The sequence below is a fragment of the Aegilops tauschii genome, chromosome 7, assembly GCF_002575655.3.
Source record: "Aegilops tauschii subsp. strangulata cultivar AL8/78 chromosome 7, Aet v6.0, whole genome shotgun sequence".
NCBI classification, from domain to species: domain Eukaryota; kingdom Viridiplantae; phylum Streptophyta; class Magnoliopsida; order Poales; family Poaceae; genus Aegilops; species Aegilops tauschii.
This window is the reverse complement of record NC_053041.3, coordinates 546,050,733-546,071,171: the sequence shown is the minus strand read 5'-3', so window position 1 is coordinate 546,071,171 and position 20,439 is coordinate 546,050,733. Positions and strand designations below refer to the sequence as shown.

The window sequence follows — 20,439 nt, the reverse complement described above, 5'->3', positions numbered from 1 at the left end:
GGTTTCAGGTTGTGCTCAAGGGTTACTTCTTCCATGGCTGTTTAATCCCGACCACGATGCTAACCACTTTCTCGAGTTTTTCTGCAGCTTCTTTGCTTCTGGAGAGCACCCACACCTTGCTGTATGTGATCAGTAGCATTTGAAACCTTGGAAAAACAAAGTGGCATGACAGTGCAAATGTTAGCAACATTTCGTTAGCTTGCTTCATAAAAATCGGTTAGGCTATTTGAAACAAGCTGTTTTCAGAAGTGGTCTTACATGTGTCTCTATAGATCATGTTTCCTTGAGACTCAACCAATACTGCCATATCCAGGAATATCTACAAGGCAAAGCCCAGGAAATGGGGTACATATTACCCCCCTGCCATTCACATATGCATGGTGTGAACTATAAAATTGTATAAGAGCTTATGCAAATGAAAGGTAACCTGCTGCAACTCCAGAAGCCTGCTCTCTAGATCTCTTACAGCATCATGCCGCGCCTGTATCTCAGCAGCAGCATCCAATATCTGGAAGATGGAAGATTATACTGATGAGATTTTGATGCATTTCCCCACAAGTGTCCAAATAATGACCAAGTTATAACTCATATACCTGGCCTCTCCCCTGCTGTTGAACCGCATCTTTCAAAATTTGCTCGCTTCACCCTGTCTCGATTAAATCGTCAATTGTCTGCAGGTTCCAAAGTAACAAAGGAGGCACACTGTAAGATAAACAATAGAAGAAGAAAAAAACATGGCAAATCAAAGCACAAATTTAACCATGGAAAAAAAGTTGCAATTATACCTCTTCATCAGGGCGATTACCAGTTACAGTAAATACCCTTCTTTCGACAACTTCCCAGTACTCCTGCCGGATTGTTTCTCTCAATACCTGCATCAGAGGGTAACAACACCGTATCACTCACATAGTTGCAAGATTACATTATATACTCTATCTTCAGAGACATCAGGCTTATAGCACACTATCAATCTACCATAATGGCCAAGAAACAATCTTGTAAAGTTAATGAAAGTCTAAAGGAGGACAATTTGCAAAACACAGTTCAGTAGTATCTTTCTTTTACTTTTTATAACATAGAAGCATCAACGAAGCCACTTCCACTGCTTATGAAGAGCTAGATGTTCAGAATTCATATAGCTGGATCCTGGATACCAGGATGGCTCATAGACATGGGGAAGCAGAGTGGTTTCTTCCCGCTGCTCTATGAGGGTGGGCATATCAAATAGCCGAGTAGTAAATAGAAACATGGAACTGGTTTTAACTTTTTGTGTGTATCTAAAGATTATTAGGCATTAGAGGGAACATTTATCTATCTATCTTCTATCTATTATTATTATTACATACTAAAAACACAATATGGGTCAAAAATAGAGAAAATAGCTAGAAAATCCCACGTTAATCAGAAAATACCAGCCCTTCATCTGATGGAGTTTTAGCCGTTCGATCTCCGTAACATGTAAAGTTAAAGAAATTACCCACCTATGCCATGCAAGCATCTGACCTAAAGCATTATCCTCTCCATCCCTGATTGGAAAGAAAGAGAAACAAAAAATCTCTGTTGCACGCTCTCTCATAAATCTCCGGCGGCCGCTGCAAAAAAAAAAGTATCCGCCTGCCGCGGCAAATCCTGTCTTATTTGACCGTAGCAGTTTCCCGATCTTGCCTTCCACGTGGCTCATACGGCCTCGACCGCCGCCATCATTATCGTCTGCGGGACAGAGGGTTTCTTCGTCCAGCATCATCGAGTCAATCAGTAATTCAGTAGAGATGCAAGATACATAGTACATTGATACATGAGTAGTGCACGGGATCCCATCATGCATGCAAGATGCAACCTTTTTCTGCTTTGATCTCTGATGCAATCAAAGGATGCATACGTGCTGCACATCAGTGTGCAGCCTATGAGTATGGTCCTCTTCTGTTATGATCAGAGATGCAATCAACGGAAGCATACGTGCTACACATCAGCTGTCAACCAATCGTAAACAAGTAGTCAGCAATGTAGATGCCTAAGAGTTTGGGTAACTTGATCTATTTCATCTCTCATGCTATTTCTTAAGAAATAAAACAATATGTATTATGTGTTATATTAACCTCTCTAATTCTATTTTACAAGATTCCACAGATATCGCACCTAAACTGCTAATTGTTAAGCGCATTAGTTCTCTACAAGGGACAAGATATGCATGGACAATCAAGGTTAAGTTTTAATACTTTGGGAATCAGTTAATCAATGACTAATGAACTTATTAGCAATGATATGATATTAACAGATAAAAGGTACAATTATTGTATGTGTATTGCCTGAATAAATCTTCTCATTATTCGATGCCCTGGAGTCGGGTAGATTTAAGACATGAGAGGAGGTGGATTTGGAGAAGAAGTCAAGAGGAGATGGCAGGAATGGCGACCGCTCGCTGCTGTGGAGGCTCTCCTCACCATCGACGACCCTGAAGGATGACGACAAATTTGGAACTACCCAACTCTCTTTGCTCATGAATCTGGAAGGTGAAGAGCAGACGACCGAAAGATACCAATTTGAGTTCACTTGTATGCAGTTTTTTTGGAACGTTCAACATTGACAATGCTCCCTACCATGTATATAGCAAGTGAATTAAAATCCTTGGAAGGATGCATGGTACACGATCTGAACAGTGACAGGACTGAGATCCAGTGCCTTGACAGAGCCAAGGCACCGGCGAACAGTGTCGTGCCTTGCCCTCCATTTATGTCCGTCAAATCGAGAATCAATGGTCGGATGAACATGAATAGGGGCACTGCTACAGGAACCATCCACAGTACAATCTGCTACAGAGTTCTTTCACAGGTCGGTGCTACAGGACCAGCTACAGTACATAATCTACAGTGCGTGATCTTGCCTGTCCGTTTTCAATCCAACGGCCAAGTCGGCAAGGCACCACACTGTTCACCGGTGCCTTGGCTCAGTCAAGGCACCGGATCTCAGTGGCGTCACCATATGTGTCTTCCATCGGCGGAAACGTCACATCCACTAAAAGCATATTTCGTTTAATGAGACACAACAATCAAACCCATTCCTGGTGGATTAGGGATGTCTTTAACAAATGGAGCGAGTACAATAAAGAGCACTGAAACCATATATTCACATGGGATTAACTGAATTAAGAGGCTGTACTTAACTACTACTTATAATGATTAAGATACTTCGTTAATGGTAAGCAACCTTTCATCTGATAAAAAAACGCTCGAATATATCAGATTCATTACAGCGTTGCCCGCACATTTGCGCGGGCCACTTCGCAAGTTCACAGAACAAGAAAATCATCACTCCAGTTGGAGGAAAACAATACCTGAAAATCGTCCATCCGTTCCTTCAATTTCTTTTTCACTGCTCTGTAGACATCAGTAAGCACAGTGAACAACGACTAATTCATGCAGGCAAGAGATTGAAAACACAAATTGACAGTAAACTTACCCAGTAGTCTGTTCCCTTGATCGATCTACCGCAGACCCCTTCCCGCATCCAGGTTTCTGCCAGTTAGACACGCTCTGTAGCACAGGGAGGCAGCAAACCATAAGCATGCCCATCTTTTTATTTATGCGGATACATCTAGGAAAGAATAGCAGACACGAGCAAGGTCAAGTGAAAACATACATCTTTTCCAGTTCATCAACTTCTGTTTTTGCCATAGGAGCAGTTCTCCCCACTTCATGAATATCTTTCTCCATTCACTGATTAATTGCTACAAAAATGTATTGATGTGTGTGACTATAAAAGCATAGCGAAATTTTCAAGAGAGTTCACACTCATTTCAGATAAGGTTTGGCTCTGCTAAAGCACATGAGTTCTCACCTTTCATGGCGCTTGCTCCTGCAACTGCTTTTGATTCCTCCTTTGCAATCTGCAGGCAAAGGTGAGGTATATATATTATATTTAACTGCGGGGCATTGATAAATTCATCAAGGCACACGAGATTCCATCATTACTAATATGAGAATTGATGTCAGCATAACATAAGGACCAGAAACAGCAATAGGGAAATTAAAACACTTCTGCTTCGGTACAACCCCAACACATCAACGCACGAGATTTCTTGATACCTCTTCATAGTAAAGGGTAGGATTGTCTTTTTTTAAAATACATCCTGAACATATACTTTTTTTTTTGGCTAATAGTCCTGAACATATACGCCGTGAGGCACCCTCTACTGGGCCGGCCCATTAGGTGACGGCTGTAGGGACCGCGACGCGAGATGTAAAAAGTCACACAAAATAAGTGCCTGCACCCGCTAAGAATCGAACCACGCACCTCTTGCACATAAAATTGAGTGGCTCACCAATCGAGCTGACTAGTGTTTGTGAATAAATAGGAGCGTACGCTATTAAGAATTCAGCCGAAACTGGAAGACCAAGAAAATTACACAGGCAGAGAAATTGGAAATAAACCTCTTAGCTAATTGCCGCTATTAAATTTTTTTTGCGGCAAATTGCCGCTATTTATTAGGCCTATTAACTAACCGTACATGCAATGCCTACTGCCTGATCCAATCAAAGAGCCCCATGCGCTAGCTTCCATGGAGAGACGCTGGAATCAAGGGAATAAAGTGGCGTGCCTAAATGCAACAGCCTTGTTTTTAGAAACTATGCAGCACCCTAATAAACATGGTAGTACATTTTTTTTAGAATAATAAACATGGTAAATTGGTAGTACGAGTTTTGCTGGCTCTCGGACCAAATAAACCGAATGGAGGGAGTAACACCAAGGTAGAATACAAAAACGTAAAATCCAGGCACCTTTTCAATTTTTTGAACTTTTGTTGAAAATTCTGAATGAATTTTTAAAAATTGGATAATGTTTCAAAATCCAACATTTTTGAACAACTTGAACACATTTTGAAAAAAACCATTTTGCATAAAAGCATGAACATTTTTCAAAAAAATTGAACAACATTCTTTAAAAGCATGAACATTTCGAAAAAATGAAGGAGATATGTTAGTTCAAAATGTTAAGATTTTTTTTTGAACAACATTTTGAACACTTTTAAAGAAATATGAAGAGCCACCAAAACTTCCGTTGAACATGGTCTAGTTTTGGACACGTTTTGTTTGGGCCTACACTGACATCTTTCATTGAACATGGTCTAGTTTTGGACATTCTTGGGATAACACCAATTTTTACTAGCAGAGGGGATGCGAATGGTAGCCATCCATGTCAGGTTTGAATGAATTCTGACACCTTATGCACGTTGCGTGATGTCTGTCCATTTATCAGTCATTTTATCTGAGAAAACTCCAGAGAATACAAGAATTGTCAAAAACATAAACGACTTGGGTTTGTGCCTTGAATTGATCATATAAGCTCGTGGAGAAAATTTGGGATCATTTGAAGATGCCAAAAAAATTACTCTCATACGGACCCGTGTGGCCTACCTGAACACCCTCCATTGAACATGGTATATTTTTGGACATGCATGAAAAGACCCCAAGTTTTGCTAGCAGGTGAGCATGCCCATGGTAGGGATCCATGCCAGGTTTGAACGAATTTCGACACAATATGCAAGTTGCATCACGTCCGACCATTTTTCAACAAGAAAACTCTAGAATATGCAAGAATTGTCAAAAACTCAAACAACTTGGCATGATGCCTTGAACTGGCCATTTAAGTTTTTTTCAATATAAATTATAAAAATTTATCTGGAATTTCACAAAATGTCCCCGTACTCTCATACAGACCCTTCTCGCATGCCGGAACAACTGTTAAACATGGTTTATTTTTGGACATGCATGAAATGACTCCAACTTTTTCTATCGGGTGGGCATGCACATGATAGGCATTCATGTCAGGTTTGAATGATTTTCGACATCGTATGCAAGTTGGGTCACCTCCATCCATTTATTGGTCGCTTTTCACCGAGAAAACTCCAGAAAATGCAGAAAAATTCGAAAACTCAAACAAGTAGGCATGGTGTCTCGAATTGGTTATATATGTTCATGGAAAATTATTGGGGTCATTTGACGATGCGAAAAAAACGTGCTCTCATATGGACCCTTTTGGCCTACCCGAACACCATCCAATCGAAAATGGTCTATTTCAGAAAAGGTTATTGTTTTGTGAAAACTATTCACAATGTTCCTGTTTAGAATTTTTTTTTCAAAACTCAAAAAATTATTGGGAATTTCAAAAATTGTTCGCGCTTTTGAAAAATTGTTCAGAATTTCGAAAATACTCCCGTTAACAAGTTTTGTTCTGTAAATTCCAAAAATGTCAGCGTGTTTTCAGAAAATGTTTAGGATTTTAAAAAATGGTTCCAATCATAAAAGGCTTGTTTCTAAAAACATGATTTTTTTTTCAAAGTTTGTTAGAGTTGTTGAAACAATTGTTGGATTTTCAAACATTAGTCATGTAAAAAAATTCACGATTTTCCAAGGACAAGATAAAAAGTCCAAAAACTACCCGGATTCTCCGTTGTAGTTAGTTCTTAAATTGACGCGCCCTTTATTTGTCAACAACGCATCTCAGCTTAGCTGGTTAGCAGCTGGACTTTATGAGCTAGAGGCGTAGAGTTCGAATCGTTGTGAGGTCACTCTTTATTCCTTCTTTAGCGATTATTATATCGCTGCCGTAGGTGCGACCGGTACTGCGGCCACCTTCTTGGGCCGGCCCAATAGGGATACATACAGCGTACATACAACTTATCATACGTCCAAAGTCATTTCAACGTCCCCATCTCTCGAGGAATCCCGCCGAGGAAGCTCAAAGGAATCCTGCAAAATCGGAATGTTTAGAGTATGTGACACGCAAGGGTTCCTGCAAAATCCTACAATTGTTTCACTGCTCGCCGGCTGGGCTCCCTGGGCACGGGGAGCAGCCCCCGCCCAGATCTCGAGCTCGTGTGCTGGCTCCCCGCCGCTCGGCGAGGCAAAGGGTTCAGAGGAGAGGGAGAGAGGGGACTTACTAGGTTGATCATGGCGGCGGAGCGGGAGGCGCGGCGGGGAGAGAGGAAGGGCGCAGACGGCGGCGAGGAGAGAAATAGAGGGGGGTGGCCGTTGTACCGTTGGAGATGCTTTAACCAGTGGGGTTTAAGCTGGGGTTAAGGTGGACGTCTCGTCTGCTGCGGCAGGTCGGACCCACTGTGGATTTGTTAGACTGATAACTCGACGGGGTCTCTCACTCATCTGCAGCTACTCGGTCCTTTTTACTTTGCACATAAGAATTGTCTGAAGTCAAACTTCATAAAATTTGACCATATTTATATAAAAAAATATTAACATCTACTCCCTCCATCCCATAATAAGTGTCTCAACTTTATACTAATTCTAATACAAAATTATACTAAGGCTAAGACACTTATTTTAGAATGGAGGGAGTACAATGCTAAATTTATACAATATGAAAACTAAAGTCATGACGCATTTAATGTTGTTGATTTCACATTCTCAATGTTGGTTTTTTTTTATAAACTTGGTCAAAGTTATGAAGTTTGACTTCAGACAAATCTTATATGCGAACTAAAAATGACCGGAGGGAGTACCTTCTAGCGGCAGAAATGGAACTCTCATTTTACTATCCTGAACGAAGTTGCTGGTTCACATTATCTCCTGACATTTTTACAGTTCCCTTACCCCTAAACAATCTTATACCGGTCAGAAATCGTGTTAGGTGGGTTTTCTTAGGTGGTTTGCTGCCGTGGAAGAAGTCAAGGCGGTATTTGACCAGTGTCGTCCTCCTTCTCCTGTTTCCTATGTCGTCGCCGCCGGGAGGAGCTGGAGCTGCGCCCAACCCGATCCCGCGTGAACACCCGATCACACTGGTCCTGGCCGTCGCCGGTACGCCGGCGGCGGCGAAGCACCACTGCCCTGCTCCCTGGTTCTCCCGCTCCCTCCACCTTTTCCTGCAGGACGCCGGATCCTCGCCGCCAACATGTGCCTCGGCTCGCTTGCTCGCGCCCCACTGCCGAAGCGCCTCCCTGCTTCGCTGCCCCCCCCCCCCCCCCCCCCCCCCCCCCCCCGACCTGCTCACCCACACCGTCGCCCTGTTAGCCCACCAACCCTTGCTGCCACCTCCACGCCCATGGTCAGCCGCCTTTGGTCGACGGGAGGCTAGGACCTCCGCAGCCGCCATGAAAACATCCCGACCTCCTCTGTGCACGTCTGCGTCTGAGCACCACCGCGCTGTTGCGTCGCTGCTGAAGCCCTCCACGCCGACGACCTCTCACTCCTAGCGCTGCTCCGCCGCCAGTCGCTTCACTACTTCTGCTCCGACCCGGAGCTTGCCACCAGCCACCTCCGGACCTCCAGCACCTCCCCACCGTCCAGCGGCCCCACCATCGGCCTCGGCGCTGGCGAGGCAGAGGAGCTTGCACAGCGGCGGCTGCATGGTCCTCGCTGGATCCGAAGCAGGCGCCCGACGGGGACGGGTGCTGGGCGACGAACGGCGATGACGGACGCAGATCTACGGCAAGGCGGCGGGATCCAGGTGGAGGGCGCTCGAGGCCAACGGTGATGGTGGTCTCGAGTGGCCACGGTGGGTCTCAGCAGCACTGATCTGCAGAACAGAGCGGCGACCATGGCATTTAGAGGAAGGAAAGAGAAAGAGACGGGAAGGAAGGAGCGCAACAGGTTGTCCAGCAAATCTCAGCCGAGGCCCACCCGAAGGTCAAAACTTCGTTGACTGGTGCCACATCAGCAGTCAATAGAGGCAAACCACCCAGGGGCTGATTTTGACCGGTATGGGTTTGTTTAGGGGGGTGAAGGGAGCAGAAATATATGTCAGGGGTAATGTGAACCAGCAAATTTGTTCAGGGTAGTAAAATGGACTTTTCTTCTTTTTCTTATTTTGAGATAAAATGATGGGAAATGGTTATTCTTCTAGGAGAAGGAAAAGAGAACTTTCGAAAATAGTTTTGGCATCTAATTATCCCTGCATTATATATTTCTTTTGTTAACGTATCTAACAATCATGAGATAATTACTTCACATTGTATAAGCATTCACTTTTGGGAAAAGCTGAAGAAAAAAGGGGTAAATACACTGGAGTGCCTAAACTTGCGTCGGGTGGTCACTTTGATACTAAACTTGTAGAATACACGAAACACGTGCTCGAACATGACTCACCGTGTAAATACAATGCCTGCTCTTGTACCCAGACGTATGATCTGCTCGCGTGGCATGCCAACACGGTGCCTTACATCATCAACTTTAACGTGACGCCACTCTTCTTTGAGTATTCTTTGTCGCAGCTTGTCCGGGCGCGGACGACGGACGGGGAGCAGATGGGTCCCGCATGCTATTCGCTGCAATGCCTAGAGCGAGGGAGCCGACGTACGACGACCTGGACAGGGAGATGCTCGACATCATCCACGACGAAGGCGAAGGAGGATGAGGGGGCTATGAGGACAGGCAGGTGGAAGACTCGGATCCCACCCAATCCAGCAACTACCATCAGCAGCAGTCCTACACCGAGACGGCCACGAAGCAGTCCTACACCCAGACCAGCGATGGCACACGGCAACAGTAGCACTGGGCCGTCGGACAGCAGCAGCCAGAGGGGGAGGAGGAGGAGGACGGCGAGGACGATTATCCGGATGGTACAACCGGCAATCCGAAGAAGAAGTGTAGAGGAGAAAACTTCAACATGAGGGAGGACGAGTTGTTCGGTTGATCACTAGCCTCGAACCTGTCCATGGCACGGAGCAAAAGGGCACAACATTTTGGAGTAACATTCACATATGGTTCCATGAACACAAGCATTTCGCGCCCTACTCCGACACGGTCATCCGCAACCGTGAATGGAAGTCCCTCAACCATCGATGGTACACCATCCAAGAGGTCGTGTCCAAGTATTATGGGCACTTGAAGCATCTCATTGCACGGTGGCCTGGCGGTGCACAAATCACCGAGCAAGTAAGTTGATCACTAGCCAGACATGCATTGTTTTGTTGCTCACTAGCCGCCAATGCTTGGTTTTGTTGATCACTAGCTGGACATGCATTTTTTTTTACTCACTAGCCGGAGATGTATAGTTTTGTTGACCACTAGCCGGATATGCATAGTTCTGTTGATCACTAGCCAGACATGCATTGTTTGTTGCTCACTAGCTTGATATCCTTAGTCTTGTTGATCACTAGCCGGATATACATTGTTCACAATGTTTCACTTTGTAGCGTACTCGTGCTTGTTTGGTGTACAAGAAGTTGAAGAAGAAGTCCTTCACCGTCATGCATTGTTGGTTGAAGTTGAATGGCAACCGAAGTGGAACCTTTTCATAGCCAAGACCACTGCCCAAGCCACCGAGGAAGAAACCAGTGACCCTACCAACCCAACCCAAGAACTGCTGAAAAAGGTCAGAAGAAATTTACGGGGGAAGAAGTGGGAGGAGGAGAGGGCGTAGCTAGAAGATGCGGCGGCCAAGCTGACGGAGAGGTTTGAGGACATCTTGGCGAAGAAGAAGGAGGCATGCGTGAAGCGCTCATACATTAAGAAGAAGAAAAAGGCGGAGAGGTTCAAATTGTTGATGGAGGCTACGAACAAGAAGTTCAAGCTCAAAGAGAGGAAGGCCGCGCTCAAGGAAACGAGGGTGAAAATCGCCGCCTATGCGGAGGACGCTAAGATGTCGACCTTGAATGTGGACTCTTTGGATGCTGACACAAGAATGTCCGTGCCATCCGTCCGCTACCAGATGTTGCAGCGGCAGAAAGATCAGTTGACGGCGGCGGACAATGAGGACGCGGCGGAGGCGGACGCGGACGCGAGCGTGGAGGTTGTCTATCCAGTGGCGACGGCAACACCTTGATTGGGGAGCAAATGGTTGGGATTGCCGGTCCGACATGGCAGAAAATTACATGGACTATCGGACTGATGTTCTTTTGGATTCGGGCATGTAAAAACTAAGCATATTTGTCTTTTTTTGTTGCGATTGCGCATGCGATCCGACACTGATGTGATCCGGCGCACTATGTAGATCGGAGTAAATTTGAATTTGAATTTACTGGCGGAGACATACTGGATAGCGTTGGATGGCGGCCTTCCGCATCCGTGTGCACGGACTGGTCCCCCTGCCTGCGGACAGATGCGGGAGAAATTTTGCGAGTCGTCATTGGAGATGCTCTTAGGTAAATTTTTTTGAAGGTTACATAGCATCTACTAGTAAACATTTTTTCTGACGTCAGCACCTAGTAAACATTACATAGTGTAGTATTTTTTTTGCGGGTACACAGGGTAGGATTTGGACATATTTTGGCATTGTCACGATCGATCGCCGTTTCATCTGGCCTGTAATGACAAACTAGCCACGCATGCCCGCTGTCACACAAAAGAGGAAGAAGCCCTTTCGAGGACGTTAAGTTTTTGCACCTGTGTTCAAATGAGCTTGGGTGAACCGTAAAACCAAAAAATATTTTTAAAATGTTAAAAAAAATCTGAATTGTTTTTATAAAAAACTTTGACAAATATTTTAAGAACTTGCAAACTTTCATGACATCACATTTGTGAAAGTCATGGAAAAAAATTGATACAATGAAAATGCTACTTTTGAAAGCATTGTTTTCCCACGACTTACTTAATGAAATTTTGCAAGCTCTTAGAACATTTGTCAAAGTTTTCCATTAGAAAATTATTTTTTCAAAACATTTTAAATATGGTTTTTGAGTTACTGTTCACCCCAGCTCGGGGGTAGAAAGGAACTTTCGCCCTTTTGAGGTCAATAATCAAGAACAAGGTACGGTGGAGCAGGCATGTGAAAGGTGCCGTAGCACCACGCACGCGAGGTCCCTAGCCTACGCCGTTCCCGCGGATCGCCGTCGACGGGCGTCCAGCCGGCTACTCCTACACCGCGCACGTAAATGCTTGCCACAGCTCGGTCGACCCAGCCGAGTTGATATTCGCATTCAAATCCCCGAACCGACCGGCCACGGCCGGCCCGCCGTGATCACATCCCCCGTTCGCTTCGTGCCGCGCACTCATCTCAGTCATGCACCCTCCCCGCCCGCCGGCCCGTTTTCAGCACGCCACCGTGAAAGATACGAGTATCATTTACGCGACTGCCACGTCGTATCGTACAGCAGCCACGTCGTAGTACCTGCCGGCTGCCGGAGAGATCAGCCAGCGCGACCCATACAGCCACGAGCACACAGCACGTCCCACGGATCCGATCCCCGCTGCCGTCGACTCTGTAGCCCCGTCGTGTTGCCGAGACACGACGTCCCGGTCACACGGCCGTGGCCACATAAAAGCGGCGCCCATGCCGGCCCGCCCCGTCCCCGCACCCGCTGGCACTTGGCGAAAGCAACCACGACGGTGCCCATAAATTGCTCACGAGCCCCCGTCGCCCCCCTCCTCTCACTTTCTCGCGACATCTCGCCGAAGATCGCCACCCCATTTCAAAATTTCACAGGAGAAGGTTTCGCGGAGATGCTGAGCGGCTCTCTCTGGCGGCTGCTGGCCGTGGCCGTGGCCGTGACCTTGGCCGTAGGGGCGACGGGGGCGGCGGCCGCCGTGGAGGCCGGCCGGAGCCGGAGCCTGCACCGGGACTTCGACGCCGTGTGGGGGAAGCGCAATGCGCGCTTCTTCGACGACGGCCGGGTGGTGGAGCTGGCGCTGGACCGGGAGACCGGGTCCAGGCTGGAGTCCAAGGACCGGTACCTCTTCGGGCGGTTCGATCTCGACATCAGGCTCGTCGCCGGCGAGTCCGCCGGGACCATCACCTCCTTCTACGTAAGTGTACATGGATCTCCCTGCTGGTCGACTGCATTTTCCTTCTCGTTTCCGTCTGCCCAGTTAACCGGCATTGCCCATTTCGTTAACCGGAGTAAAAAAAAGGTTGACACTGTTCAGAGTTCAGACAACACCTACCCAGTACCCACACGAGTTCGACACTCGTCATTCGTAGAGTGATTTTTGATTCAGAAAGCAAACGGTAAAAAATCTCGAGCACATTAAGGTGAAAAATGTCTTGTTGGTCCCCTGCATTTGTCTCTCGAGCACATTAACGTAGTCCCCGGAGGAAACAAGTGTGAATTCAGAGGTTAACTGACGCCCAACTGCAGTGGATTTTGTACTAGTTGACGCATAAATGTGTTAGTAATTGATGGATTAAATTGGGTTTTTGCAATGAACGGGGGTGAAGTTGTACCAGTAGCACCACAGATCTACTACACTTATTGTGTGTATGTACATAAGGATACGAGAGCATTTCATTTTCTTTTGAGGTGAAAAAAGTGAGAGCATCGTCCTTGCAGATGTACAGTGGCTTAATTAAGTCATGAATTGCATTTAAGAAACGTTCATGGCGAACTAGCCAGGTCTGTCTTAGACGTGAATTCAACTAAGGCCGACTAGACACCATCTGGATAATGTGAGATAGAGTCTGGATTCTGCATTATTCAGGAGACAAAATCTGAAATTATTCTGCCGTTTTGAGGAGGGAAAAACAATAATTTTCTCGAGCATATCTAATCATGGTGAACGAGCCAGGTTTTTCTCAGACGTGGTTTCCACCAAGGCCGACTAAACACCATCTGAATACTGTATTCTTGAGGAGATATAATCTGAAGTCTGTATTCTTCAGGCGACAGAATCTGGAATTATTCTGCCCCTTTGAGCATAATATGTAGTCATGGCGTCCACGTTTAAATCTTATCTGCATTCCATTTTATATAACTAAGAATGAAGATCGACATTGCATGCAGATCTGCACGGGTGGCGCGCGGCACGACGAGGTGGACTTCGAGTTCCTGGGCAACGTGAGCGGCGAGCCCTACATCCTGCACACCAACATCTTCAGCGACGGCAAGGGCGAGCGGGAGCAGCAGTTCGTGCTCTGGTTCGACCCCACCGCCGACTTCCACACCTACTCTATCCTCTGGAACCCGCTCAACATCATGTACGGATCCCTTCTCCACAGCACCATCGTCGTCAATGGTTCATCTCTCCATCCTGAGTTCTCTGACATGATCTTGCTGATTGATTGTGGTTCGTTACAGTCTGTACATCGACGGGACGCCGATCCGGGTGTTCAAGAACAACGAGGCGAACGGGGTGCCGTTCCCGACGCGGCAGCCGGTGCACGTCTTCGCCAGCATCTGGAACGCCGAGGAGTGGGCGACGCAGGGCGGCCGCGTCAAGACGGACTGGTCGGAGGCGCCGTTCGTGGCCGCGTACCGGCGGTTCGACGCGACCAGCGCCTGCGTCTGGCAAGGCGGGGCGTCGCCCGCGCGGTGCGGCGGCGACCACCTGCCGTCGTCGGCGTCGTCGTGGATGGCGCAGCGGCTGGACTGGTGGAGCTGGATGACGCTCAACTGGGTGCGCATGAACTACATGACCTACGACTACTGCGCCGACCGGAAGCGGTACCCCCACGCGTTCCCCACCGAGTGCATCATCCCCATCGGCAGGATCTGATCTGATGGCGCCCATCAATTCGTTCATGCGTAGCGTAGGCGGTAGAGAGAGTACGCTTTGTCTGTGACTCGTTTGCAGGGATTGGATTTGCTACCAGCAGAATTAAAAGAGCTTCAGTTTCGTCTGTGGAAAAACATGATCGGACAATTGTAGGTCGCAGTTTCTTGTTTTTATCCTGTGTTTGCCCCCTTTGCTTTTTTCTTTCCCACTCGTGACTACGGCGGCTACCAAAAATGCTACACTAACGGAAGCTTTCTACAGATTGTTTTCACGGACGACGCTTCAGTCCGTAAGAGCAACTCCAACGCGCCGATTCAAACGGACGATGCTTTTATCTGTTTTTTGTCCGTTTGGGTGGACTGCCCGCTCGGCGTCCATCCTCTTTAAGATTTGGTTGGCAGTGCGCCCAACGGCCGCCACCCATTCCATATCCGCACGTAAATTTTGAAAAAGGTCTACGGTCATAGATCATGCCAACGGTCATGTCGTCGCCCGAAGTTCATGCCGGCTCGATGCCAACGCCGGCTCCATGCCAACACCGGCATACAATGCCAGCTTTAGAAAAACACCACACAGTTCAGCTGGTGCACTTGCCAGCGGCCGGCACACATGCCAGCACACAAAAAGGGGCGGAAGTTCGACCACACCGTCGCGGCCGTGGTCATGCCAGCACACTTGACGACATACAAAAAAGGATGGCGCTCACCGCCATAGGTCACTCGTCGTCGAACTTAAGCATGTCGGACCGCATCTTCTCGAACCACAGCCTCTTCCTTGGCGACACGGTGTTGAGATCCACCTTCATGGTCTCCACCACCGTCATCATTTTAGCAAGAGCCATTTCTTTCGCCTTGATCTTGGCATTGGCGGCCCTGATCTCTAACATCTTGGCTTGCTTCTCCGCCTCCATCTCAAGCATCCTTGTTTGTTTCTCCGCCTCCATTTCAAACCTCCTCCTTTGGATCTCCATGAAGACGTTCATTTGTTCTTCCTTGTCCTGCCGGCGATTCTCCTCCCTTGAGTCCTTCCTGGTCATCATGTCCTCCCACTTGTCTTCCTTCTTGGGGTTGGTCTTCCCCCGCGGCCGTGGCTTCTCGCCGTCCCCAACCTCCTCCACGACCTTCTTCCCCCCACGCGACATGAGGGCGGCATATTGCGCCTTGAATTTCTCCTCATCTTTGATGACTCTCCAACAATGCAAGAGGTTGAAGGACTTGCCATCGTGTTGGACCTTGAATACCTCCAAAGCTGGTGGAGGGGCTGCCACCAACTGGCGGGCCAGGGGAAGGAGTAGGCGGGCGCCGCGCGCGTCCGCCTCGTGTCCGCGCCGACGCAAATGTGGCTCAAAAATGGGCCGGGAATGGGTCGGCAGGCGGACGAAAAGCGGAGCGCGTCCGTTTGAGTCGACGCGTTGGGCCGACTTTTCTGTCTGCGCCGTCCCAAACAGACACGCGCGGATGAAATGGGTCGCCGCGTTGGAGTTGCTCTAAGAATAAATCCGTAGCACATATCCGTAAGTGTAGCAGTCTAGTTATATCGGATAGTAGGAATTCTTTTACTCCTTATCCCCTTGTCGCTCTAGTGAGGAATTGTGACGTAGGTGTTTTGATTCTACTCCTCTTTCCCTTTAAAATTTTCTTTAGGATCATGCGGGTATTTCTCGATCTTTGCGATCTTAGCTATTTTTCAACCGGTGTGTTTCACTTACCCTCTTCATATTTTGCAAGATCAACTCTCATCTTTCTCAACGGCGTCGTTTTCCCCGTCCCAAGTTGGTTTTCTTTTCCCACCCTCACGCCCTTTTTCTTCACGGAGTCTGAAATCTCGAATCAAGTATCCAGTTTATCGTGTGAAGTCTCATCATCCTTTTGTTTCATGTTTCATCTGGTGAATTCCTCGTGAAGATGTTTAGGAGTTTCTAGTCGTCATTCTCCATTTCGTTTTCTTCTCCGGTGAACCCAATTCAAGCTTTCGGTGGATCATATTCTTTATAATCATTCTGGTGCATTATTTCTCTTTTGAAAAATCGTTCCAACGGTGTTTCTTTTGAGTGGGCCCTAACCCACAGGTTTTCCCCTAGGATCCTACCTGGTGAAGGAAATATGCCCTAGAAGCAATAATAAAGTTGTTATTTATATTTCCTTATATCATGATAAATGTTTATTATTCATGCTAGAATTGTATTAACCGGAAACTTAGTACATGTGTGAATACATAGACAAACAGAGTGTCACTAGTATGCCTCTACTTGACTAGCTCATTGAATCAAAGATGGTTGAGTTTCCTAGGCATAGACATGAGTTGTCATTTGATTAACGGGATCACATCATTAGAGAATGATGTGATTGACTTGACCCATTCCGTTAGCTTAGCACTTGATCGTTTAGTATGTTGCTATTGCTTTCTTCATGACTTATACATGTTCCTATGACTATGAGATTATGCAACTCCCGAATAGCAGAGGAACACTTTGTGTGCTACCAAACGTCACAACGTAACTGGGTGATTATAAAGATGCTCTACAGGTGTCTCCGATGGTACTTGTTGCGTTGGCATAGATCGAGATTAGGATTTATCACTCCGATTGTCGGAGAGGTATCTCTGGGCCCTCTCGGTAATGCACATCACTATAAGCCTTGCAAGCAATGTGACTAATGAGTTAGTTGCGGGATGATGCATTACGGAACGAGTAAAGAGACTTGCCGGTAACGAGATTGAACTAGGTATTGAGATACCGACGATCGAATCTCGGGCAAGTAACATACCGATGACAAAGGGAACAACATATGTTGTTATGCGGTTTGACCGATAAAGATCTTCGTAGAATATGTAGGATCCAATATGAGAATCCTGGTTCCGCTATTGGTTATTGACCGGAGATGAGTCTCGGTCATGTCTACATAGTTCTCGAACCCGTAGGGTCCGCACGCTTAACGTTTGGTGACGATTGGTATTACGAGTTTATGTGTTTTGATGTACCGAAGGTAGTTCGGAGTCCCGAATGAGATCAGGGACAAGACGAGGAGTCTCGAAATGGTCGAGACATAAAGATCGATATATTGGACGACTACATTCGGACATCGGAAAGGTTCCGAGTGATTCGGGTATTTATCGGAATACCGGAGAGTTACGGGAATTCGCCGGGGAATATATGGGCCTTATTGGGCTTTAGGGGAGAGAGAGAGAGGGGCTACCTAGGGCAGGCCGCGCCCCCCAAGGCCTAGTCCGAATTGGACTAGGGGGAGGGGCAGCGCCCCCTCCTTCCTTCTCTTCTCTCTTCCCCTTCCTTCTCTCCTACTCCTACTACTTGGAAGGGGGGAATCCTACTCCCGGTGGGAGTAGGACTCCTCCAGGGCGCGCCATAGCTAGGCCGGCCCTCCCCCCTCCTCCACTCCTTTATATACGTGGCCAGGGGGCACCCCATAGACACACAAGTTGATCATTGATCTTTTAGCCATGTGCGGTGCCCCCCTCCACCATAATCCACCTCGGTCATATCGTTGTAGTGTTTAGGCGAAGCCCTGCGTCGGTAGCATCATCATCACCGTCATCACGCCGTCGTGCTGACGGAACTCTCCCTCGAAGCTCTGATGGATCGTGAGTTCGTGGGACGTCACCGAGCTGAACGTGTGCTGAACTCGAAGGTGCCGTGCGTTCGGTACTTGGATCGGTCGGATCGTGAAGACGTACGACTACATCAACGGCGTTGTCATAACGCTTCCGCTTACGGTCTACGAGGGTACGTGGACGACACTCTCCCCTCTCGTTGCTATGCATCACCATGATCTTGCGTGTGCGTAGGATTTTTTTTAAATTACTACGTTCCCCAACAGTGGCATCCGAGCCAGGTTTATGGGTAGATGTTATATGCACGAGTAGAACACAAGTGAGTTGTGGGAGATACAAGTCATACTGCTTACCAGCATATCATACTTTGATTCGGCGGTATTGTTGGATGAAGCGGCCCGGACCGACATTACGCGTACGCTTACGCGAGACTGATTCTACCGACGTGCTTCGCATACAGGTGGCTGGCGGGTGTCAGTTTCTCCAACTTTAGTTGAATCGAGTGTGGCTACGCCCGGTCCTTGTGAAGGTTAAAACAACAGATACTTGACGAAATATCGTTGTGGTTTTGATGCGTAGGTAAGAACGGTTCTTGCTCAGCCCGTAGCAGCCACGTAAAACTTGCAACAACAAAGTAGATGACGTCTAACTTGTTTTTGCAGGGCATGTTGTGATGTGATATGGTCAAGACATGATGCTAAATTTTATTGTATGAGATAATCATGTTTTGTAACGGAGTTATCGGCAACTGGCAGGAGCCATATGGTTGTCGCTTTATTGTATGAAATGCAATCGCCGTGTAATTGCTTTACTTTATCACTAAGCGGTAGCGATAGTCGTAGAAGCAATCGTTGGCGAGACAACAACGATGCTTCGATGGAGATCAAGGTGTCGCGCCGGTGACAATGGTGGGCGAAAGATAAGTGGTTCTGTCACAACCAAGAAAGTCTTTAGCCTTTTCGCCCAGCGTTGTCATTATTGACACGTTTTTGCGATCCCACTTCGATCAATTAGCCAAGATTTTGATCGGATACGAAATCACTGGTGCTCGATCTAGTAGCCGAAAGTGATTCTAGATATCCCCCGTGGGTTTGCATAAGTAACCTAGACGGTGCTTTGGAGATGGAGATCAAAGGCACAAGATGATGATGGCCATATCATATCACTTATATTGATTGCATGTGATGTTTATCCTTTATGCATCTTATTTTGCTTAGATCGACGGTAGCATTATAAGATGATCTCTCACTAAATTTCAATGTACAAGTGTTCTCCCTGAGTATGCACCGTCGCGACAGTTCTTCGTGCTGAGACACCACGTGATGATCGGGTGTGATAAGCTCTACGTTCACATATGTCGGTGTACAAAAAGAAGGGTGCGTTTTTGTACCCCTATACCTGTGCACGGGCAGTCGGAGCCGCGCCTACGGTCACGCCAAGCAAAACAGGGGAGGTGCGCCAATGTAAGACCAAAGCCCAAGATAATAAGAGCAACGCTAAGGCCAAGACCACAAAGAGCAAAGGGACGAAGCAGGTTCCCCCGGCAAGACCCTTGTCGGGGCAGCCTCAGCAGCCCCGGCAAGATCCTTGCCGGGGCAGCTCGCCCCACACCAACAGAGCGAGCCACCCTTGAGCGCACGGTCCCCGACGCCATCATCCACGTTGGGCCAGGGCTTGGGAGGCACCTCCTTGGTGGCATGCAGATGTTTGTGAAGACATATTCAAGATCAGATGAGGATTAGAAGACGACGATCCTCGGCAAGATCCTTGCCGAGGAAGACCACCAGACCCCCGGCAAGGCCCTTGCCGGGGACGACAGCGCGCCACGGCAAGACCCTTGCCGGGCCACCCGGCAAGGCCCTCACCAAGCACGCCAGCAGGGCCACCACCAGGCCCACGCCAACCAAACTTCCACCGCCGTTCACATGCAGCTGCCAGCCCAACCAGCTGGGCGGGCACCTGCGTGGCAACATGCAGCTCCCAGGCCAACTCATCGAGCACCAGCGTGGCGGCATGCAGATCTTCGTGAAGGCTCCGCCACTACGCCACCTCAGCTGCCTGCCTGCCTACATGGCACCACACGCCTCACTGGCCAGGGCGCGTGTCAAAGCGAGGAGGAGCGGCGACGGACGGGATGGGCCTCACCCCCGTCCCTAATAAAGCAAGGGGACACCTAAGCTACGCATTAAATGCGTCTTGTCCTGTAATACGAGCGATAAGCTCAGGGCACTGTACGCCTTTCCACCTCCTGTGTGCCACTGTGGCAGCCCCTTTTGACTATAAAAGGAGGCCCATGGCATACTGGAGAAGGATTCAGCTCTTTCGAACCACGCACTGACCACAGCTAGTTCGAGAGCTCAAGAACTCTCTGAAATACACCCACCAAAGCAGGACTAGGGTTTTACGCATCCTCGCGGCCCGAATCTGGGTAAACGATCCTTGTGCTGGCTACTAACCCTGCTCTTCTCGCAACCCCGTGCCCCGGCAACCGTAG

The 20,439-nt window shown here is 47.8% G+C and overlaps 1 protein-coding gene and 1 pseudogene across 1 annotated transcript; one reads left to right on the top strand and one right to left on the bottom strand.

Annotated features, from left to right (window-relative positions):
- Nucleotides 1-15: 15 nt before the first annotated feature.
- Nucleotides 16-8,358, bottom strand: LOC109775513 (syntaxin-132-like; annotated as a pseudogene).
- Nucleotides 8,359-12,286: 3,928 nt separating this feature from the next.
- Nucleotides 12,287-14,549, top strand: LOC109775515 (xyloglucan endotransglucosylase protein 7). The gene is made up of 3 exons (XM_020334255.4): nucleotides 12,287-12,692; nucleotides 13,667-13,860; nucleotides 13,961-14,549. Exons 1-3 carry the CDS (start codon nucleotides 12,390-12,392, stop codon nucleotides 14,376-14,378), a joined length of 915 nt encoding a protein of 304 aa, XP_020189844.1. The 5' UTR covers nucleotides 12,287-12,389; the 3' UTR covers nucleotides 14,379-14,549.
- The last annotated feature ends 5,890 nt before the right edge of the window (nucleotides 14,550-20,439 follow it).